This window comes from Mustela nivalis (assembly GCF_964662115.1).
Source record: "Mustela nivalis genome assembly, chromosome: 5".
Classification (NCBI taxonomy): Eukaryota; Metazoa; Chordata; class Mammalia; order Carnivora; family Mustelidae; genus Mustela; species Mustela nivalis.
The window spans coordinates 52,981,395-53,005,653 of record NC_139024.1 but is presented as its reverse complement, the minus strand read 5'-3'; the positions used below and the strand labels follow the sequence as shown (position 1 = coordinate 53,005,653).

Here is a 24,259-nt window from a genome sequence, read left to right as displayed (position 1 = left end):
CATAGAACATATTTCAAGTATTCACAGAACATATACCAAGACAGACCATATTCAGGGCCATACAACAAACTTCAACAACTTTAAAATAATTGACATCATACAGAATATATTCTCTAAGCACAAAGGATTCAAACTAGAAATTGTTATTGATAACAGAGAAGTAACACAATCTCTGGACTATCAGAGACTACGTAACACACTTTTAAATTGCGGGGTCAAAGATAAAGTCTCAAAAAAAATTTTTAAGTACATTGAATTAAAAGCTGAGTACTGAGAGGGAAACTTACAGCACTAAGTGCATAGATTAGGGAATAAGTCTAATCTAAACTCCCATCTAAAAATGTACAGTAGAACATCAGAAAACCAAATTACAAAAATAAACTCAAAAGCAAGGAGAAAAAAGGAAGTAGCAGTGATAAGAGCAAAGGCCAATGAAATGAAAAACAAAGAAACACAGGGAAAAATCAATAAAACAAAGAACTGGGGCACCTGGGTGGCTCAGTCATTAAGCATTTGCCTTTGGCTCAGGTCATGATCTCAGGGTCCTAGAGCCCCACATCAGGCTCCCTGCTCAACGAGAAGCCTCCTTCTCCCTCACCCATTCCCCCTGCCTGTGTTCCCTCTCACTGTGTCTCAGTCAAATAAATAAAATCTTAAAAACAAACAAACAAACAAACAAAAACTAGTTCTTTAAAAAGGTGAATGAAACTGACACATTTCTAGCAGCACTGAAAATGAAAAAAACAGAAAACACCAATTATCAATGTCAAAAATGACCTAGATTTACAGATACGAAAAAAATAAAATGGAATCTTACAAAAAACTGTACATACATAAATCTATTAATTTAGACAGAGGGATTATGTCTTGAAAAACCAACTACCACAACTCACAACTCAAATATGAAAAGATTATTTGAACAGCCTTACAACTACTGAGGAAATTGAATTCATAATTTTAAAACCAAAAAAGAAACATCCAAACCTAGATGTCTCACTGGACAATTTTCTCAAACATCTAAACAAGAATGACTAATCTGATACAGTCTCTTTCAGAAAACAGAAGGAACAATTCTCAATTCATCCTTTTTGAAAAAGGTATGAAAGCAATTCAATAAAATACAGCCTTTTCAACAAATGATGCTGGAGAAATTGCACAGGTACAACAGGCAAAAAGTGATCCTCAACCTAAGTCCACAACTTATACAAAAATCAACTCACAACAGACCATGGGCTTAAATGTAAAACATAAAATTATAAAACTTTTAGAAAAAAATAGAAAATTTTCAGGATCTAGGGCTAGGCAAAGAGTTAAAAACTTGACATCATATGGTACAATTATTTATAAATGGAACACTGGACTTCATCAAAATTAAAACCTTTTGCTTTATAAAAGATCCAGTAAAAAGGATTTAAAAAAGACAAGTTGCACACTGAAAGAAAATGTTTTCAAAACACATATAAACAAAGGGCTAGTACCTAGAATATATAAAGAACTCTCAAACCCCAATAAAAGAATGGACAACTCATTCTGACAAAGGACAACAAACTTTAAGGGAGAGCACTGAAGAGCAGCACTCTGTGCTGTTTTCCTTTCCTCTAGTCCTCTGGACAGCTACTATTTAGAAGAGCAGACCAAGTCAATACAGAAAGATTGTTAGGATGTACTTATTACTGAAAAGAACAGATTATGATTCCACTTGTGCCCCCCCCCCCAAAATCATGCATATGGAAAAGGATATACCATGGGATAAACAGATCTCAGGAGGGATAGGAATGTGAGTTTGAGGGGTTTTTTTATTTAATTCTATTTTTGATTTTCTAAAATGAATATGTTATAAAAGATTTTAAATAGGATAAAAATCTATTCACCTTCTATGGCTCAATGGTTTTATTTTTTTTCCATAAAGTTTTCTGACTACTACCAACTTCTGAGAATTCTGTTCTTTTTAGTCATTAGTTACTACCACTGTTAAGCAACTAATTATGCTATAATTACTTGAAATATATTAATCTGGTCTCCCCAAGCATAGTTGCTCAACAATGGGTACATATACTCAAGACACACCAGCTGACTTGGAGGGAAAACCCATTTTGTTTTTGTTTTTGTTTTTTTAAAGATTTTATTTATTTATTTGACAGAAATCACAAGTAGTTGGAGAGGCAGGCAGAGAGAGAGAAAGGAGGAAGCAGGCTCCCTGCTGAGCAGAGAGCCCCATGCGGGACTCGATCCCAGGACCCTGAGATCATGACCTGAGCCGAAGGCAGCGGCTTAACCCACTGAGCCACCCAGGCGCCCACCCATTTTGTTTTTTAAAAGATTTTATTTGTCAGAGAGAAAACAGCAGGCAAAGGAAGAGGGAGAAGCAGACTCCCTCCTTGGCAGGGAGCCCGATGAGGGGCTCGATCCCAGGACCCTGGGATCATGACCTGAGCCGAAGGCAGACGCTTGCTTACCCCACTGAGACTGAGACACCCAGGCACCCCAGGGAGAAAACCTATTTTATATATTTGTTCTCTGCTGTCCCATACCCCGTGCTCAAAGTCCTGAGGATTTTAGCAGTTAAGTGAAGCCTACACTCAGCAGAGATACAGATAAGACCGCCTCTTACTGCAGCTAATCTTACGTTTATTTAGTATACTTTCTTTTCCTACTCTTGGTTGAAATAGCAGAGAACCAAAGAGTGGTGGAAACACTATACGTTTAAAAACTGACGGTTAGACTACTTTCACTGATAAACAAGAACTTTTTTCTTAAGTGAGTTTCCTTTTAGGGGATTTATTTTTGTCTTGCTTTTAACCCACAATTTCTACCTTTGCTTTTATATCCATTAAGGACCATTTTAAATATAGTCACCAACATCTGAAACATCTCATTTAATTTTTGAAAAAAGGCAATGGCAAAACTGTCTAAACCAACAGCAAATACAGGAAAATCTCAGTTACCTGGAATGTGTGGGAAATAGTAAAAGCTGACACTCAAGAAGTATGTGCTGGGAGCCAGAAAAAGCTACACACTTACCCTACGAAAACTCTAGGAGACAGGTGTTAAAATAATTCTATATAAGAGGAAATAAAACTTAGAAAGACTAAATAGCTTATAGTAACACAGCCAGAAAGAGCAGAGTTGGTGCTTCAACACAGGTCTACCTGTATCTAAAGCCCATGCTCTTAATCACCATGCTGTATTTTTGAAAAGCTTTATGTTTTCGTGCCTTCCCAGCAAGATCATATTAATTTAATCTCTCTTGGATAACTGATTTGTTGAAAATTATTGTGCCAGAAAATGAGGAGGTACTCAGAGAACGATGAGTACATGTAAAAAAGAGATAGGATCTAGTTTCCAAGGTCACACTCCTCATATTAAGCATCAAAAAGATAGCAACATGATAATTCACTGAACCAAATAATCCATGACTGCATACTGATAAAATTGAATAAAAAGAGAAAGAGATGAAATTTTTCCTTATGGTAGGATACCAATTAATGTTTCTTTCTTTCTTTTTCTTTTTTAAATTTATTTGACAGAGAGCGATCACAAGTAGGCAGAGAGGCAGGCAGAGAGAGGGGGGCAGGAGGAAGCGGGCTCCCTGCTGAGCAGAGAACGGGGCTCAATCAAAGGACCCCGGGACCACGACCCGAGCTGAAGGCAGAGGCTTCACCTACTGAGCCACCCAGGCGCACCAGGATACCAATAAATGTAGAAGAAATAACAGCATTAGAAAATCATGATTTTTCAATAATTACAGGAACAACATTTAGGCAGGCATCACTGGATGCTAAAACAAGTAGATGAAATTTTGATGAGAAATACGATATTTACATAGTCTCAAGGTATCTCCCCCCAAATTACTGTAAAGGGAAAAAAGAGTAACTTTATAGTGGAGAGCCTAGGCAGACCCCGCCCTAACGAAGCACTCTAATTTATCACAAGTAACAGAACAAATAAACATCCTGTGTCTCCTTATTATACACTGTAAAGAACAAAACTTTTCTTCAATGGTATTCCTGTCAAAAATGCACACCCCTCATCTAATTGCGAAGAAACATCGGAAACAGTCCAAACTGAGACACGTTCTACAAAACTTCTGGGCTGTCCTCTTCAAAAACAACGGCCAAAAAAAAAAAAAGAGAGAAAAGCTGAGAAAGATTTTCTTTATCAAAGAGACTACAGAAACATGACAACAAAATGTAGTGTACACTTCCCTACTATGTCCTTGCATGGGGATAAAATGAACTACAAATGTCATTACTGGGATAACGGGGCTAAATTTTAGGAGGGTCTGTGGACTGATACAGTACTGTATCAATGTAAAATGTATGGGTTTTGACAACTGTACTGTGTTTATGAAGAACAATGTCCAAGTACCTAGGAAATACACTCTAAAGTATTTAAGGGTAAAAGGGCATGCAGGATACCTACAATTTACTCTCAATGTTACAGAAAAAAAATTGTATATAGAGAGATGATAAAGCAAAATGGGTAAAATATTAATAATTGGTAAAACTGGATAAATTTATACCATTTATACCAACTTGTTTGCAAGTCTGAAATTATTTCAAAATATAAAGATAAAAAAAATACTCTAAAACGTTTGCTTAATATTGTGAATGGGAAAAATTCCAGTGTAAGTGGAATATGACTAAGGTTTTATTATGGTCTGGTGGTTTCAATGACTAAAAATTATTAACATTTATACAGTCTTCATTTTTAAGGTTAATAAATATTTCATTTGTGAAAACCAGTAACATTTACCTTTTCCTCTCTTCCTTTACTCTGTTCTTTCTTTTCCCGACAACGAACAGCTTTCCCTCTGTCATTGTGAAGATTGTGGGCAGATGAACGGTGAACTCTGACAGTTGTGCCTGGACGGTTACCATGTGGCTTAGGGTCACTGTACTGAGGAGACTGGCGTTTTCTAGGTCCTGGCGAGGGTCTAATTAGACACAAGATCATGAAAATCATAATGAACTGGAGGTGGTCCAAATACAGATGAACACAAATCACGTGCAAGTTAGAGTCTATGACCTAAAGAAGCCAAGGCAATAATGGAACCAAGATAGGACTGAATGAATGAAGTCACAAATCTAAGATCTGATATTTCTATGACACACAGTGGTCTGTGGTGATTTAACTAACAAGAAGAATGGACTGCAGTATGGTTATATGGTAGAAATAATAGAAGGCAAGTGATCATCACCTCTCCTTTGAGAGGCAGTCACTGGTGTCCATCAACGATGAATGAAAACTTCATCTGATTCTTAAAAACTGAAAAGACAGCTATTATCAGAGAGAGTTTTATCAAAAGAACCAGAACACAGGGACGCCTGGGTCGCTCAGTTGGTTGGACGACTGCCTTTGGCTCAGGTCATGATCCCGGAGTCCCGGGATCGAGTCCCACATCGGGCTCCCAGCTCCATGGGGAGTCTGCTTTGCTCTCTGACCTTCTCCTTGCTCATGCTCTCTCTCACTGTCTCTCTCTCAAATAAATAAATAAAATATTAAAAAAAAAAAAGAACCAGAACACAGCACAGGTACAGGATTCACATGTATCCACTGGTACATGTATAAGCTGACATTATTTTATTTAGAGTATATCACAGTCCTTATATTTTAATTAATAAAATTAAGTCATTTTCAGGGGCACCTGGGTGGCTCAGTGGGTTAAGCCTCTGCCTTCGGCTCAGGTCATGATCTCAGGGTCCCAGGATCGAGCCCCCCATTGGGCTCTCTGCTCAGTGGGGAGCCTGCTTCCCCTCTCTCTCTGCCTGCCTCTCTGCCTACTTGTGATCTCTCAAATAAATAAGTAAAGAAAAGAAAAGAAAATCAGTGTAGAAAAGCAGAGAAATCAAAGTGATCTTCACCTATGTAAAGAATTATAAAGACACTAACTATAGACAATAGTGAGCCTTCAGGAAGGATACTGGAGAGAAGGTGGTTCAGTGAATAGAAAATCTGAATACTAGCTCAAGAGGCTTAGGTTTTAGCTAACTGCTGCTCAAAGGTTTAAGAAAGATGAGTCCAGGGCTGAGAAAGATACACCGATAAAGGGAACAGAAAGCAGGGTTATCGGCAGGTTACAAATGTTACGGAGGCATGAGATGAGGGCCCGGCTTAAGACAGTAAGCAATATAAGTCTGAGAGATACACTATTAAAAAAGATACTCCTAGCCATGGAAAGTTGAGAATGAGGATTTGGCGGGATGATAAAGACAAAAAGGAACGATGGGGGTTTAATTTTTGGATTTAGGCACCTGGATAGCCAAGTGGAGCTATTTCTTTAAAAGATGTATTTATTTTCCTTTTACTAGAAAAATAATATAAAACAGACACAGAAATATAATCAAGTGTAAAGAATAAAAGTCACCTGTAACCCCATTACCCAGAGTTAACCACTAACATATTAGTCTATTTTCTTATAACTACCTTTCATTTAAACAGAACTGGAACTGTTATATACACATCCACTCATATTTTTCTCTAATCATATAAGGCATTTCCTGTATCATCACCTCATAAATGGCTTTTAATGACTAGATGGAAGTTACATGTAAAATATGCCACTTTCTATCCACTTCTTACTGCTAGCTATTCAGTCCTCCAAAAACTAATTTACGGAACTATCACTGTTGATTATGCACTTGGAACAAAAATATTTCAAATGAAGTTTAATAAAACCTTTACTCTTACAGACTTATATCTGTGTATGTATGTATGTGCATGGAGAGGGCGCGTCAATGAAGACATCAGATGATGCTACATGCAGTCTAGAAAAATAAAGGAGGGTAGGGGCTCTCATCGGGGGCGGGGGGCATTTCAGGTAGGGTGGTTGGAGAAGGACTTTCTCAGGTAACATCTCAACAAGGTGAGACCTAAAGGAAATGAGAGAACAAGTCATGAAATGTCTGAGCTGAAGGAAAGGCATGTGCAAAGAAGTGAAGCATCTGTGTGTCTGACCTGCTCGAGGATAAAGAGCTGTAAGAACTCAGGTTCTAGAGTTAGTACAGAATGGGACCACATGTGCTGCTGGAAGAAGATGGTGAAACTTCCGGTTTGAGAGATAAGGAGATACCTGAGGGATGCTGGGTTTTAAAAGACATTTTAGGGCGCCTGGGTGGCTCAGTGGGTTAAGCCGCTGCCTTCAGCTCAGGTCATGATCTCAGGGTCCTGGGATCGAGTCCCACATCGGGCTCTCTTCTCTGCAGGGAGCTTGCTTCCTCCTCTCTCTCTCTGCCTGCCTCTCTGCCTACTTGTGATCTCTGTCTGTCAAATAAATAAATAAAATCTTAAAAAAAAAAAAAAATAAAAGACATTTTAAAAGATTCACATTTAATAACTTTGAAGCTATTTCTAATCTTTGCTCTAAAAGGCTCAGTGAACCACCTCGTACAAACATTTCTGTGCATGATCATAGAAGAGAACAGTGGGGGCGCCTGGGTGGCTCAGTGGTTTAAGCCTCTGCCTTCTGCTCAAGTCATGATCTCGGGGTCCTGGGCTCGAGTGGGGAGCCTACTTCCCCGTCTCTCTCTGCCTGCCTCTCTGCTTACTTGTGATCTATCAAATAAATAAATAAAATCTTTTTTAAAAATAAATAAATAAATAAAAGAATACTGGATCAGCTCAATCTTTTCTTTACATGGGACTAAAATCCAGCTGATGACAAGGTCAGAATCACCAACAGAGTTCAAGAATGAGTAAGCTCTCGTAAGCATGAGTACAAATGAAAACTAACAAAAAATATAAAGCTTCGAGGGCTATCTAGTTGATGGAGTAAAATAAACTACAGGAAGGAGCAAAGAAACAGCAAATCAAGTCAAAGAGGAGAACTTTATAGTTTGTTTTTTTTTTTTTTAATTTTATTTATTTATTTGACAGAGATCACAAATAGGCAGAGAGGCAGGCAGACAGAGAGGAGGAAGCAGGCTCCCTGCTGAGCAGAGAGCCCGATGCGGGACTCGATCCCAGGACCCTGAGATCATGACCTGAGCTGAAGGCAGCGGCTTAACCCACTGAGCCACCCAGGCGCCCGGAGAACTTTATAGTTAAGAGTGATCCATCCAAGGCACTTAAGATGAGGGACAGAAAAAGGTACTGAGGAAAGCAAAAAGCAATCAGAAAGGAAACTAGAACTTATCATCATAGAATTTCTTAGATGAAGAGACTCCTCTAATTCAACGTTCTATTACTCCCAAGGAGACTCCTCCTGCCTATGCTTGTTAGATTGAGGTGACCAAATAATTCATTAAATTTGAAAGGAACTAAATTTTCACTGGGCACATGTATTCATCAGAAAGTTCTTACCAATAAAGTCGGAAAGAAGTTACAGGGCTGTTATGGACTGAATGTGTCCCCTCAAAATTCAGCATCATTAAATCTCTCATCCCCAATGAGACCAGTTCGAGTAAGGGACTAATTAAAGTTAAGGGAACCGGGCTGGCTCAGTCAGTAAAGCATGTGACTCTTGATCTCAGGTTGTGAGTTCAAGCTCCATGTTGGGCATGGAGCTACTTAAAAATAAATTAATTAAATAAAGTTAAATAAGGTGTTGATCTGAGGACCCTGTCCTTGTGAGACACACCGGAGAGCCTGATTGTTCCCAAAGACAGAGACAAGGCAGCTGTCTGCCCAGAAGAGTCCTCAGGAACCAAACTAGCGAGCACCTTGATCTTGGACTTCTGGTCTCCAGAACTGTGAGAAATAAAGACAAATTTCTGTTGTGTGAGCCACCAGTGTGGTATATTTTGTTATAGCAGCAGGAACAGACTATTAGCACAGGGGCCAAATGATGATTCTCCAGAAAGAGGAAAGAAAAAGAAAATAAATAGGAATAAAACATATTTATAGGCAAGAAAAAATAAAAACACAACTTGACTCATTATTAGTTCTCCTGAAATGAAGAAAAAAGAAATCATAAATGTAGAAAAAGATTCACTTACAAATATTCACTTTATAATAACAAAAAGTGGAAAACAACTAGTAAGAACACGATTAACTATGTAGGTTATATATAACCCTTTAAAAGCACCCAAACCTGAAATATCTCCTAGGTAAACCTGTATTATTTCAGACTCTTAGAGAATAAAAACCCAGAATCCACATTTTAATAAGTGCCCCAAGATATCTTTAGGTATTCTAGAGTTTGAGAATAACTGGTACGGCAGATAATGTCAGCTTTATAATCAAATATATCTGTGTTCAAATTCTAGCTCCACCAATTATTAGCTTTGTGATAATGGGGAAAAGTCACTGTACACCAAACTATCTTATCTGCAATATAAGGAAAACAGGACTTATTTGAAAAGCTAACTGTGAATAAATGAAATAACATGTATAGTTCTAACAGTGCTTAGGACACATGAGCACTCAACATCTAGCACTTATCATAAATTACAATCAAGCAGAGAGTTACAAATGACAATGTGAAGCTGAAAAACACTGACCAACGTCTTCCTTATTAGTGCAAGGTTCTCAAACTGCTTAGGGGACAAAGGACCTGCAAATCAGTGTTTTTTTTTAAAATGCTCTTACACACTCCCACGTTTAGGTCCACAATACAAACTAGGAAATCTATTATGTGAGTGGAATAAACAAGTGACAACCATCTGACACTTGTCAGGAAAAAATATGGAGGGAAACCAAGCATGACAGGCTGTGTAGAACATTTCAGTAAGTATCACTTTCACTGTTCATTTGCCAGCTCCAGATAATAGGAAGCCAAGGGGAAAAATGGCCAGAAAAACCCCTAAAATAGAGAACATTTTATCCTTTTCTTTCTGTGAATTAAAAAGCCCATTTTTCAGGGCACCTGGGTGGCTCAATTGGTTAAGTGTCTGCCTTTGGCTCAGGTCATGTTCCTGGGGTCCTGGGATCGAGACCTGCATCGGGCTCTGCTCACTGGGGACCCTCCTTCCTCCTCTCTCTCTGCCTGCCTCTCTGCCTACTTGTGATCTCTCTCTGTCAAATAAATAAATAAAATCTTTAAAAAAAAAAAAGAGCACATTTTTCATTTTAACAATTTTGATGAACAGCATTATTCTACGATAGTATGTTTGAGAACTACTGTTTTAATCTAACTCCCTCACTTTACCTAAGAAAAATCTGAAGCCTAGAAAGATTACATGTTTTTTCCAAAGCTACGGATAGTGGCAAAGAGAGAATGAGAGCCCAGATATTTCAATTCCCAGCTCCTTCCAGAAGATAATGTTGTTTCCACTACTTCTATAACCCTACTCACAAAAGCGCATTTTGGATTATTTCCACCTAAGTTTAATTTATCCACACGGGTCATAGTTACATGATACACAATGTAAGAGTTCCAAAAGGCATTCAGTAAAAAACCTTCTCCTGTTCTGTGTCCTGACCACCCAGCTCTCCTAGATATAGCCAACGATATTCGTTTTCTGGGCCAATATGTTTCTTGAAAGGTCTCCACTCACCTTCGTTCAACAGGCACAGGTAAGGACCAGACTTCCCCCTCAGAGGCTGGGAGCTCATGCTGTGCAGCTTTCAGTGGAGTGTTGTCTAGCTTAAAGCTCTCCAGGGTTTTCATAATATCCTTAACATGTTTAGCTTCCACATTTATTTCTTGCCAAACCTGGTGTCAAAGGAGAATATGGCTCTTTAAATATCTATAACCAATAAATCACCTCCAAGACTAAATCAGGGCCATTTATTAGAGATGTTGGAAACCTCCATTTTGACATCAGCAATCCCATAAACCATGCCAAAATATTCTGTCAAAATTTTAAGGATGGTTCATTAAGGAGTGCCTGGGTGCCTCAGTTGTTTTAAGCATCTGCCCTTGGCTCGGGTCATGAACCCAGAGTCCTGGGATCGAGCCCTACATTGGGCTCCTTGCTCAGTGGAGAGCCTGCTTTTCCCTCTGCCTGCCACTCTGCCTGCTTGTGCTCTGTCTCTTTGTCAAATAAATAAATAAACAAATAAAATTTTAACCCCCCCAAAAAAGAATGGTTCATTACGTTTTTATTTGCAACTGTAAGAAAAAAATGAACTAAATATTCTGACCAATTAAATCATATTACTAACATATGGTTTGTACTCAAACTGCATAACATACTGAAGTTAGCTATAACTTTCTTTTTGGAAATTCTAGTAAAAAGAATCCTTTTGTAAATTGCTTCTTTGATGGTTTTTATTCTGTTACTGGACTTTTTTTTTTTTAAGATTTTATTTATTTATTTGACATAGAGAGATCACAAGTAGGCAGAGAGGCAGGCAGAGAGAGAGCAGGAAGCAGACTCCCCAGTGAGCAGAGAGCCCAATGCGGGGCTCTATCCCAGGATGCTGGGATTATGACCGGAGCCGAAGGCAGAGGCTTTAACCCACTGAGCCACCCAAGTGCCCCATGATATTGGACTTTTAAAATGGTGATGAGAATGCACTAATTTCATAGCCCATTAATGGACTGAAACCTATAGTTTGAAAAAAATGGCTTCAGATGACGAATAGCACAATTCACATAAAACCAAGATTTCTTTTAAGCATTCTCGACTCAACGTATAAACAATATATACAAAATACTGAAATAAAGTTGGTAATGTTTGTTTTTTTTGTTTGTTTGTTTTCTGGGTTTGTTTGTTTTTTTTTTATAATGTTTGGTTTTAAAACTAAATGATTCAAGTATCTTTACCAAAAAAGCGTAGACTTTTGGGGCACCTGGGTGGCTCAGTCAGTTAAGTGTCTCACTCTTGGTTTTGGCTCAGGTCATGATCTCGTGGTTGTGGGATTGAGCCCTGTGTTAAGCTCTGTGCTCAGCAGGGAGTCTGCTTCCCCCTCCACTCGCCTGCACACTCTATTCTCTAAAAAATAAATATAGGGGTGCTTGAGTGGCTTAGTTGGTTGAGAGTCAGGTTCTTGATTTTGCCTCAGACCATGATCTCAGGCCTATGATAGCTAGCCTCACGCCTGGCTCCAATTAGCCACCCAGGCGGTCAGCAGGGAGTCTGCCTGTGATTCTCTCTCTCCTTCTGCCCTTCTCCCTCCTGCCTCACTCCCACTCCAAATAAATACATAAATCTCATAGGAAAAAAAAAAAAAAAGCTTAAGACTTTTAAAATAAAAGTCTCCGGGCTAAAGGGGCACCTGATTGGCCCAGTTAAGTGTCTAACTCTTGATCTCAGTTCAGTTTTGATCTCAGGTTGTAAGTTCCAGTCCCACCTTGGGCTCCACACTAGATGTGGAGTCTACTTTAAAAAAGTCTCCAGGGGTGCCTGGGTGGCTCAGTGGGTGAAAGCCTCTGCCTTCGGCTCAGGTCATGATCCCAGGGTCCTGGGATTGAGCCCTGCATCGGGCTCTCTGCTCAGAAGGGAGCCTGCTTCCTCCTCCCTCTCTCTCTGCCTGCCTCTCTGCCAACTTGTGATCTCTGTCAAATAAAATAAATAAAATCTTTAAAACAAAACAAAACAAAACAAAAAAAAACGTCTCCAGATGGGGCGCGTGGGTGGCTCAGTGGTTAAAGCCTCTCCCTTCAACTCAGGTCATGATTCCAGGGTCCTGGGATCGTGCCCATCGGGCTCTCTGCTCAGCAGGGAGCCTGCTTCCTCCTCTCTCTCTGCCTGCTTGTTATCTCTATCAAATAAATAAATTCTTAAAAAAAAAAAAAAAGTCTCCAGCCAACAAACATAAGTCTTTCAGTGACAAATTTAAAACTCTTTATGAAATAAAAAACTTTCCCTCTTCTGGTAATGTAAGGGATATGCAGAGGCAGATATAGGGGAAAAGGTTTAAGTTCAAAGAGGTAGGATATTTCCCTCTTTTAAAGAAATTAAGTATAGGGTGCCTGGGTGTCTCAGTTGGGTAAATGCGCTGCCTTTAGTTCGGGTCATGATCCCAGAGTCCTGGGATCAAGTCCCACATTGGGCTCCTTGCTTGGCAGGAAGCCTGCTTCACCCTCTCCCTCTGCCTGCTGTTCCCCCTGCATATGCTCACTTTCCTTCTCTCAAATAAATAATTTTAAAATTCTTACAAAAAAAAAAAAAAAAGGAACCAAAATTAAGTACAAAAATGGAATACTATCCATAAAAGCAGTTTAGTGGAATCTGAGGGATAACACTGTACCAAGAAGACCAGCTCAAAAGGACTATTAAATTCTGTTAACATTTCTTTCCTCTGTGATGTACCTAACCTTGCTAGAAATGCCATCTACAGGTGGACTTATAACTTCCACACTTTCCTCATACGGGATTCAAATAGGGTCTGCTTTAGAATATTCTACAGAGGGACACCTAGGTTGCTCAGTTGGTTAAGCGGCTGCCTTCAGCTCAGGTCATGATCCCAGCGACCTGGGATCGAGTCCCACATCTGGCTCCTTGCTTGGCAGGGAGCCTGCTTCTCCCTCTGCCTCTGCCTGCCACTCTGTCTGCCTGTGCTTGCTCGCTCGCTCTCCCTCTCTTTCTCTGACAAATAAATAAAATCTTAAAAAAAAAAAAAAAAAAAAAAAAAAAAAGAATATTCTACCGAGAATCGGTAGCCATGACATTCAGCTGTCATCTGCAGTTTCAACAATGGCTTAATAAATTCTAATTTTACCAGGTAAAAAAATGTGATGTAGAAAAAAACCATCAAAACCATTATTTTTTAAAATCTATTACATTCCAAAAACTATAACTGAGTAGAACTCACAATACTGATGACAGTGAATATGGATATTATTAATATAATAAATCAAATTTCAAGTAACAGCATATATAAATCCATGTAACAAACCATACACTCTTCACGTATAACTGCAAAAGGCACTGACAATCTCTTCAAGTCTTCTCTTCTGAGCGCTTAAACCATGAAGACACACAGCAGCCATGATACTCACCTGTTGCCACTTCTGCTGGAGATAGGTATCTTTGACTGAATACAGATACTTGTTCATCTGGTCAAGAACTCCCTGATAATACACCATCGCAGAGTCATAGTTGCCCAGCAGCGCATACTCACGGGCCAATTTTACATTCTCACTAATCATAAGAAGACTCATGCTCACTTGTAAGCTAAAAAAAAGAAAGATTTTCACATTAAATGTCTCCTAAAAATAAGTATACAAAGTTTCTCTAAAGTATACACTCTAGTTTCTCTGACTATATACAAGTTGGGGCTCCTTCAAGAAGCTCACAATCACACACACTGCACTTTCCATCTGTTATTTGCTCAAGCCATTTCTCCTTCTTCAAAGAAAGTTCTTGATTCCCACACACAAACCCCACCAATGCTTCAAAGTCCAGCTACCCTCTAAACTTCTCAGTCTAAAATAAACTCTTCCCCTTCTAAAGCCCGCTGACGCTTTACCCAGACCAGGCCAAATTTAAATAAAATCGAAGGGGCACCTGGCTGGCTCAGTTGGTGTAGCATTCAACTCTTGATCTCAGGGATGTGAGTTCAAGTCCCATGTTGGGTGTGGAGATTATTCACAAACAAAATCTTACAAAAAGAAAAAAGAAAAGAAAACCCCAAAACACTGGAAAATACTTTAAAAAATCAAACTATGGGTCATTTAAAAATTAAGAAACAAATCTTGGTGAAACTGATAAAGGAAAAGAAAAAAGAACATTCAAATAAATGAAACACAAAATGAAAAAGGGAAAATAACTAGATGGATCTGAGTTAAAAGTAAATGAAATTTTGGAGGCAATGGGGTGGCTCAGTTAGTTAAGTGACTGCCTTCGGCTTAGGTCTTGACTCTAGGGTCCCAGGATCAAGCCCTGCTCCTTTTCCTTCTGCCTATTGTTCCCCCTGCTTATGCTCTCTGTCAAATAAATAAGATATTTTAAGAAATTTTAGGGACCCCTGGGTGGCTCGGTGGGTTGGGCCGCTGCCTTCGGCTTAGGTCATGATCCAAAAGGTCCTGGGATCAAGTCCCACATCGGGCTCCTTGCTCAGCGGGGAGCCTGCTTCTCTCTCTGCCTCTGCCTGCCTCTCTTCTCTGCCTGCTTGTGTGTACTCACTTGGTCTCTCTCTGTTTCTGGCAAATAAAAAAAATATATATATATTTTAAAAATTAAAAATAAATAAATAAAAGAAATTAAAAAAAATTTTTGTTTTATTTTTTCAGTGTTCCAAGAATCACTGTTTTGTTTTTTTAAGATTTTATTTATTTATATGAGAAAGAGAGAGCACAAGATGGGAGAGGCTCAGAGGAAGAAGAAGACTCCCTGATGAGCAGGGAGCCTGAGGTGGGGCTCGATCCTGAAACTCTGAGATCATGACCTGAGCTGAAGGCAGACGCTTAACCAAATGAGCCACCCAGGCACCCAAAATTTTTTCTCCTTTAAAGAGTTGTTCTTCCCTTATTTCCTAGAAAATGGAATTTTAATGGAAGAACTCTACCTTTAAAAGGCTTCAGGTCCAGAGGATCTTTTTCTAGGTGGGTTTTACCTACCCTCTAAGCAGAAAGTAATTCTAATCACATAAAAGTTGATTGAGAAAACAAGGGAAAAACTGACCAACTCTTTTTAGGAGGCTGGGCTCACCTCAATTTCAAAACTGAGTATGAACCCGTTCTGCTTAGGACTATAGATGTGGAAATCCATTAAGAGCTAACAATGTTTCAAAGCACACTCACTCTCTCTCTGATCATGAAGATTCTCCACAGAGGGGCGCCTGTGTGGCTCAGCAGATTGAGCGTCCACCTCTTGGTTTCAGCTCAGGTCGTGATCTGAGGGTCATAGGGTCAAGCCCAGTGTAGGGCTCCACGCTCAGCAGGGCGTCTGCTTGGGGTCCTCTCTCTCCATCTGCCCCTCCCCTGTCCTCTCTAGGATAAACGAATAGATCTTTAAAAAAAAAAAAAATTTACACAGGAATGCAAGGATAATTTAAGATTAGAAAATCCATCCTTATAATTCCTCATACTGATGGACAAAAGACTTCAATGGACAAAATGGACAAAAAGAAACAAGTAAACAGCACAAAGGACAATTCAAATAAGAGAAAACGCAAATGGCTAAAAGTACAGATACTATTAACAGATGAATGCAAGTGGAAAGCAATCAAAGTCCCTCTTATACATTCACTAGATTAAAAGCAAGTTAGTAACTCCAATAACACTAAGTATTGGTAAGGATTTGGGAAAAAGGAAACCCTCACATATAACTTGTTGATTAAAAACTGGTATAGTTAAGGCACCTGGGTGGCTCAGTGGGTTAAAGCCCCTGACTTCGGCTCAGGTCATGATCCCAGGGTCCTGAGATCTAGCCCCACATCGGGCTCTCTGTGCAGTGAGGAGCCTGCTTCCCTTCTTCTCTCTCTGCCTGCCTCTCTGCCTACTTGTGATCTCTCTCTGTCAAATAAATAAATAAAATCTTTAAAAAAAAAACAACAAACTGGTATAGTCATTTTGAAGAGCAACCTGGCAGTCCTTAGAGAAGCTGCATATACATATATCCTATGATCCAGCAATCTCACTCTTCTGTAAATATTCCAGAGAAAGTCTCACACAGATTCACAGAGGATGTTTTGGGATGTTAATGAAAGAACTGTTGGAGAAATCAAGGAGCTAAAGACAATCAACCTCTTCCCTGATAGAGAAATGGGTAAGGAAATGTGCTGGAGGGGCGCTTGGGTGGCTTAGTTGATTGAGCTTTTGCCTTCAGCTCAAGTCATGATCCTAGGGTCCTGGGATCAAGCCCTGCATAGGGCTTTTTGCTCAGCAGGGAGTCTGCTTCTCCCTCTCCCTCTGCTGTTCCCCCCTGCTTGTGCATGCTCTCTCTCCCCCGTCAAATAAATAAATAAAATCTTTAGAAAAAAGAAAAAAAGAAAGAAAGAAAGAAAAGAAAATGTACTGGATGCATTCTCTGGAATACTATGTAGAAGATGGAAGCAATTAACAAAATTTACAAATAGCAACATGCCCAGATCACTGAAATACGGGGTTGGGTGAAAACAAAAGACAAAAAAACAAAACGAAAAAACCTTAGATACAGAACAAGATCTAGACCACAATACCATTTTATAAACTCAAAATACATACGCTATACAAAACACTCTTTTGCCAGAGATAAATACAAATCCAAAAACACATATTAAGTATCTTAGAGTGCCTTTGGAGGATAAAGATACAGAAATATGAGTGAAGAAAGAAGATGAAGGGTAAGGAAGAAAAAAATAAATATTACAAAATAATGGTCTTCTATCAATATACAATGAGAGACAGCTTCCAGAATGGGTCTCCGTACCCTCTGCCCCCTTGTTTCCATAGCCTTGTGAAATCACCTTCATTTGAATGTGAGCTTGAAACAAACAGAATAATCAAAATAACGCAATGTCATTTCTGAGATTAGACTGTGACTTCCATCTCTTTCACTGCCTCTTGTTGGCCCACTCTAAGCTGCCCTGTGCAGAGGCTCACATGACAAAGAACTGAGGGAGGCTCCAGGCCAAGAGGCAGTGAGGAACTGAGGCCTTCCGTTCAATAGTCTAGAGGAGCCGAATCCTGCCATAACCATGTGAGGGAGCCTGGAAGCCGATCCTTCCTCAGTTGAGTCCTCAGATGATGCAGCCCTGATACCTTGATTACAGCCTGTGAAAGACCCTGAATCAGGAGCACCAGCTACCATATGCCCACAGCCCAACCAAAGAAACTGTGAGATAAAAGTTCATGGTTTCGAGCCACTACGCTTTGGAATAATTGGTTATGAAGCAATACAGCTATGAAGTGACGTTTGTAAGTAACTCAAGATTGAGCACTGGAGGGCCAAAAGAAAAAAGACTCATGACCTACATAGTGATTCCATGGAGTCATGACCACTCATAATATTCCATCTTAATAAAAGCTCCATGGCCAGGGTATATGGCTCTCTGTTACTTAGATATACCTCTAGCAACCTAGAACCTTGTTTGGCACACAGTCAATATTCAGTCAATCTCTGAATGAATGAATGATGACAGGCTTTTGTTTGAACTACCAAGACTTCTTATCTTCGTCCAGTTCCTGAATCTCAGCACTCTCACATTCCTTCACCCTCAACTCATCCTTACCAGAACTGTGACTGCTTCTGCCCTAAGGCTCTAGATGCCCTATAGTGACACCTCATCTGGGAAACAATGTTAGAAGAGTATAGCTGGGGCCAGGTGCTGGCAGTATACAGTGTATCCTGATGAACCTGGATAAGACTCTTCTCTCTCTTTCCCTTAATTGAAAGATCTGGATTGATCCAGATCTTTCTTTCTATCCCCCCTACTTAAAAAAAATAAAAAATAAAAAACAAAAACAAAACTAAATCAAGTTGTTACTGATACACAGATTTCATCTACTTTTTTTTTTTTTTAATATCATGATTCAATGTCCCACAACTCATAGAGTTCACTCCAGTCCTTCCTTGAAGGTTCTGTGTTATGAATACTTCTTTCTAGTCAGAAAAAAATTCTTTAGCATCCAATGAATTGACATTTTCTAACAAAAAGAAATACAAAATCAATCCAAGGTCACCTGAAAAATTTTTGATTATCAAAGAAACAATGTGTTTACTGAAAATAGTATCAAAATACCCTTAGCTGATTAAATGTGAGACAAAAATAAATTTTCCTATTCTTCTAGAAGTCTCTAAGACAGCTTTCTTTTCAAATAAACAGCAACACTGCAAATTTATGAGACTCCAATTTTGAAGATTTTTTTTTAAATATTTTATTTATTTATTTGACAGACAGAGATCTCAAGTAGGCAGAGAGGCAGGCAGAGAGAGAGGAGGAAGCAGGCTCCCCGCTGAGCAGAGAGCCCGATGCAGGGCTCGATCCCAGGACCCTGGGATCACGACCCGAGCCGAAGGCAGAGGCTTTAACCCACTGAGCCACCCAGGCGCCCCTGAAGAATATATTCTTATCATTGTTAAAATTACACTGTAGTACAGAAATGAAGTCTACCTGGCACAATACCTGGCAATTTCTGAAGAAATGAGTATATTTGGAGAAAAGCCTACAGTCAAATTTTAACCACCATGAACAGTGAAGAGTAACTACTGGTTCAATTAATAAAACACTTATAAAAATGAGATTGTTCAAAAACTCAGATTCTTGATTAGAGAGATTATTAAAGAGACCAATAACCTTAGGTAATGCCTATTTTATCTCGAAGCAAGCTTTTCCTTTACATTATCCTATCAGAACCAACCTTTTGCTTACATGGCTTATGTATTCACTTTTGCTAATGATTAAATCAATTTAAATTAAGGAGGGTACAACATGAAATTTTAATTCAAGTAAAAGAGAGTAAAAATTTTTAGACGATAAAAAATATTGTAACGAAATTTCTAGCAAACTTAATAGTTGCTGTGGTGTGTGTGGAATCTCCACAAAGAGACTTAGGGTGTCTTTTTCTCCTTCAGGATTAGGGAAAAGAAGTGATTAAAGAGACACAAAAAGAACAGGCAATAGATCCAAACATCTGAGGTTCTAGGATTCCTACTCTCTTCCGAAATAATAAATATGGGGCCTTCCTTATTTCACACCTAAAAAGGATACCATATCCACTTAATTTTTTAAGGCTTTAGACTGGGTTCCACTAATACTGCAGTTTTACTCTAATGTGCATAGGTCACTCATTCAAGAAGTATTTACAGAGCACCTAATCAGTTGCAAGGAATTGTACTGAAGACAAAAATAAAAATTAAACCTTTAAATCCTTGAAGTTTAGTAGAGGGGACATCATTTGATCTATCTTATGTGTCTTTTCTTTATTTAGGAGGAGGAAACAAGCACAGCATAGTATTAAGCACATGCTAAAAAATCAACATCTATGTTAAAAATATTTATCTGTGAGGCACCTGAGTGGCTCCATCATTCAGCGTCTGCCTTCAACTCAAGTCATGCTGGGATCAAGCCCTGGCATCCAGGCTCCCTGCACAGCGGGAAGCTTCTCCCTCTCCCACTCCCCATGCTTGTGTTCCCTCTCTCGCTGATTATCTCTATCACATAAATAAATAAAATCTTAAAAAAAAAAAAAGTTATCTGTAAAGCTGATGTCCTAAAACAGAAACACATGAACCTCAATCATACATTTTCTTGAAGGCATTTCTGTAAATCAAGTGTAACTTTAAATGTGACAATACAGTATTAAGCAATGTTCAGAATGTTCATCTCTGGAATATGAAAACAATCATAATACTAAGTTACAGTCAGTAGCTAATGATTATAAATACATACAGTAAATGAGTGACCCATGATCAATTACAGCATGGCATACATTCTTCTTACTTTTATAATCACTGTATAATAAATATTCAAGAAGCATGAGAAAGTTATCAAAAGAGTGCCTGCTCAGGAAAAAAAGGATATATATATATATATGTATTTAGTAAACTTTCTCTGTTTATATTTATATAAACAAAACAAATCAGTGAATGTAACAATTAAAATGTAATTTAAAAGCCATTTTCAAGCCATATCAATAAACACTACAAGCAAAAACTATTTAGCATATTGTCAACACTGACCACATTGATTTGAAACACTATCTTTTTAACCAATCATGTAGCTAAAAAGAAAAACCTAAACCTTGTTGTAAACAGAAGTTCAACAATGTTGTTAGTACAGTACATTTCACAAGATTTCCTAATTCTTGTACTTGTCAGAAGAATAACTCCAGTTTCAATAAGATGCAGAATCGTTGTATAATATACCAAGTACAGAACATGTAAAACGAAAAAGCTTCTTGAATAACCAATGCCATAGAGAAGATTTACATAGCTTTCCACAATCTAGGAATGTTGGAAATTAGTCAGCACTGCCTTTTTTTTTTTAAAGGCATGATACAGTAATATTAACAATAATACAAAATACAAGAGTTCTGCTGCTATTCCTGTGTGAGAACTCACTGATTACAAAAAATTATCTCATTTGGAAAAGACAATAGGACTGCACATTGAGACACTTAGTCCTGTGAACTTTACAAGAATCTTTATTGATACCGTGGTGTTCTATCATTGTGGCAAAGATTCTAAAACACTAGGAATGTTTTCAGCAGGAATAAAGGTCTGATTTCAAAGAGGATTACATAAATCGATGCTTTCAAGAGAGAATGATGCAAAATTGTGCTGTTAGAATTTAGTAACATATAAAATGGCACTTCGCAATTAAAAGAGAAATTTATTTTTGATTAAATAAGGGCTGAGACTATCCACTGTAAGGCACTTAGGGATCCACGTTTATCTCTAGCTTCGTCTCCGTATACCACACGATATGAAACAAAGGTCTGGAGGGAATACATATTTTTAAAAGGTACGAACTCTAAAGCAAAAGGGCCAAAAGCCTCCCAGAGGATGCCCGGCGCCAGAGTAAAGAACATCCTCAACAATATCACACCTACCTAACAAAATGTAAGAAGAGATCCCATTTCAAGGCTTTCGAGGTTTTTCAGGGGTGAGGATATGGGGCGGGGTCGTGGACGAATTCGGGAGAGAACCTCTCAAAAAAGCGAAGAAATAAAGATATACATGTTTTTCCGACCAGAGACTTCTCTAATGACACAAGCCTAGAAAAGGGATCGCCAGGAACCCCCAAAAGTCCCAGGCTGGAGAGGATCCTCAGGAAGAGGACCCGTCACCAGAGCCACAGGTGTCAGCGACAATCTGAGGACCTGAGGCCTCGGCGCAAGTAAGGGTAGTCTCACGGCAGGATGGGCAGAGCTCTCACTGCTGGCCGCGAGTCCCTCGCCGAGCTGGCCACTGGGGTCGGGGATCCCCGGAGCACGGGGAGAGTAGAGAGTAGACACTCACCTGTGGCTGCCAGGCTCCCTGGGAAACCACCCACCGCCAGGCGGAGGGGAAGGGCCGTGCGTGGCTCAGGGCGGCTAGAAGGCAGGGCCGGCCCTACCCAGCCCAAACACTCTGCTCCGTGCTCACGACCCCAGCACGACCGTGTCCAACCGTCACCAGCCCCCACTGCTTCTTCAGCTCGCCGAGAATTTGAAGGCAAACCCGCCAGGGTCACTTCCGGTGCTGGGGGCGGCCTCGGTGACTCCACCGCACGCGGGGCGACGCCCCGGGAGCGAGGACGCCGGGCGGCGTGCGCGCGCCGGGCGCCAGGCACCGGGCGTGGGGGGCTGAACGCAGCTGGGCGGGGCTGACGGAGCGCGCCTGCGCAGTCCGCACAGCCTCCTGGCTGCGGTCTGGGCAGTGAGGCTGGAGAGGTTTTAAGTTAGTATCAAGGGGGCGCCTGGGTGGCTCAGTGGTTAAACCGCTGCCTTCGGCTCAGGTCATGATCTCAGGGTCCTGGGATCGAGTCCCGCATCGGGCTCTCTGCTCGGCAGGGAGCCTGCTTTCCTCTCTCTCTCTGCCTGCCTCTCCATCTACTTGTGATTTCTCTCTGTCAAATACTTGTGATTTCTCTCTGTCAAATAAATAAATAAATAAAATCTTTAAAAAAAAAAAAAAAAAAAGTTAGTATCAAGGATCATATTTTGGTATCTTTTTCAAAGATCTCCCTCACATTTCCTCCTATTTGATTTTCACCACACTCCTCAAAGGATAGGAAGTCAGAGTGTCTATTTTACAGGTGAGTGTCAAGGGTCAAATAATTTGTTTATGACAAATCCATATACGCAGAATTCGACTGAGGCTCTTGTCACGACATAGGATGAATAAAATAGGGAATGGGTAAACAAAGATAATCGGACGTGCTTCTGGTGGAGCTATATTTTCTTGATTTACTTTTTTGATCTTTCTCTTAGCACAACCAGAAAATACACAATACTATGCTGTTTCAGGATTTAGATACGTACTACTCAGTACACCTGGCCATGCTTCCTCCAGTCTCAATCTCCATCCTCTCCCTCCACCTAAAGTAGAATGAGGCACTAGACACGTTTTCCTTTATGAGTGCATGGTTATTAAAATTCTAATCTTAGGGGCACCTGGGTGGCTCAGTGGGTTAAAGCCTCTGCCTTCGGCTCAGGTCATGATCCCAGGGTCCTGGGATCGAGCCCCACGTCGGGCTCTCTACTCCGTGGAGAGCCTGCTTCCTCCTATCTCTCTCTTTGCCTGCCTCTCTGCCTACTTGTGATCTGTCTGTCAAAAAAATAAATTAAAAAAAATTTCTAATCTTAAATCATTGCAGCAATTTAACACAGACTTATATAAAGGCAAGTCCAGGGAAATAAATCCATTTAGTCCACAAATATTCATTGAGCAAGTACTATGCTGTCGACACTGTTGTAGACATTGAGTATATAGCGATCAAAAAAAAAAAAAAAAAAAAGTCTCATGTTGCTTAAAGTCTTGTAAAATCCTCGCCTAAGTAGAAAATAATAGTTTTGCTATGGTGGACAGGAACTCCATTGTAATGGAGCAAATAAAATTGTAATTAGTACAGCTAAATAAATAAATAAATAAGAAATATAAAAAATTCTGGGACGTACAGATTAATTATCCTACTTAGGCTGAATCAAACTTCACCTTTTGTATGTGTACAAAGGTATGATGAATTATAAAGCCCATTTGTACTTTTAAAACTTCTCAAAACAGAGGTGCCTGAGTGGCCCGGTGGCTAAGCAGCAGACTCTCTTGGTTTCAGCTCAGGTCATGACTTCAGGGTCCCCAAATGGAATAGGATTCTCTCTCTCCCTTTGCCCCTCCTCACTCCTCACACTCACTCTCTAAAATACATCCTAAAACAAAACAAAAACTTCTCAAAACAAAATGAATGCATATTATATAATTCCATGTATATGAAATTCTAGAACAGGCAAAAATAATTTATAGCAACAAAAAGCAGATCAGTGTTTGCTTGAGGCTGAATTAAGGGCGGGAGGAGGGAGGAAAATGATTAGACTTCTCAGAGGCATGAGGAAAGGTTTTGAGGTGATGGAAATGTTACATCCTCAATTATGGTAGTGGTTATACAAGTGTATATATTTATTAAAACTCTTCAAATAGAAAACATAAAATGGATGCATTTTATTGTGCATAAGTCATACCTCGATGATCAAGTTGAATTTTAAAGTAAAAAAACCTCCAGGGGCGCCTGGGTGGCTCAGTGGGTTAAAGCCTCTGCCTTCGGCTCAGGTCATGATCCAGGGGTCCTGGGATGGAGCCCTACATCGGGCTCTCTGCTCAGCAGGGAGCCTGCTTCCTTCTCTCTCTCTGCCTGCCTCTCTGCGTACTTGTGATCTCTGTCAAATAAATAAATAAAATCTTAAAAAAAAAAAAAAGGAACTAGAGCTTCTTAAACAACAAAACAAAACAAAACAAAAAACCTCTCCAAAGAATGGTTTACATTTACTAGTTCGTTTCTTCCTTAGTAGTACCAGTTAGGGAAACTACAC

General features: G+C 39.6%; 1 protein-coding gene across 3 annotated transcripts in view; it reads right to left on the bottom strand.

Annotated features, from left to right (window-relative positions):
• The window catches only part of KATNA1 (katanin catalytic subunit A1), a 36,857-nt gene extending 14,829 nt beyond the window's left edge, over positions 1–22,028 (bottom strand). The window contains exons 1-5 of one of the 3 annotated variants that reach the window (XM_082730290.1): positions 21,714–22,025; positions 15,572–15,779; positions 13,829–14,003; positions 10,437–10,594; positions 4,756–4,936 (exon numbers count right to left, since the gene is read on the bottom strand). In XM_082730290.1, coding sequence (XP_082586416.1) covers positions 4,756–4,936; positions 10,437–10,594; positions 13,829–13,990 — 501 coding nt within the window. In that variant the 5' untranslated portion in view covers positions 13,991–14,003; positions 15,572–15,779; positions 21,714–22,025. Of the gene's footprint in view, positions 1–4,755; positions 4,937–10,436; positions 10,595–13,828; positions 14,004–15,571; positions 15,780–21,713 lie in introns of all 3 variants that reach the window. The other 2 variants (XM_082730289.1, XM_082730288.1) reach the window with 2 other exon arrangements.
• Between the last annotated feature and the right edge of the window lie 2,231 nt (positions 22,029–24,259).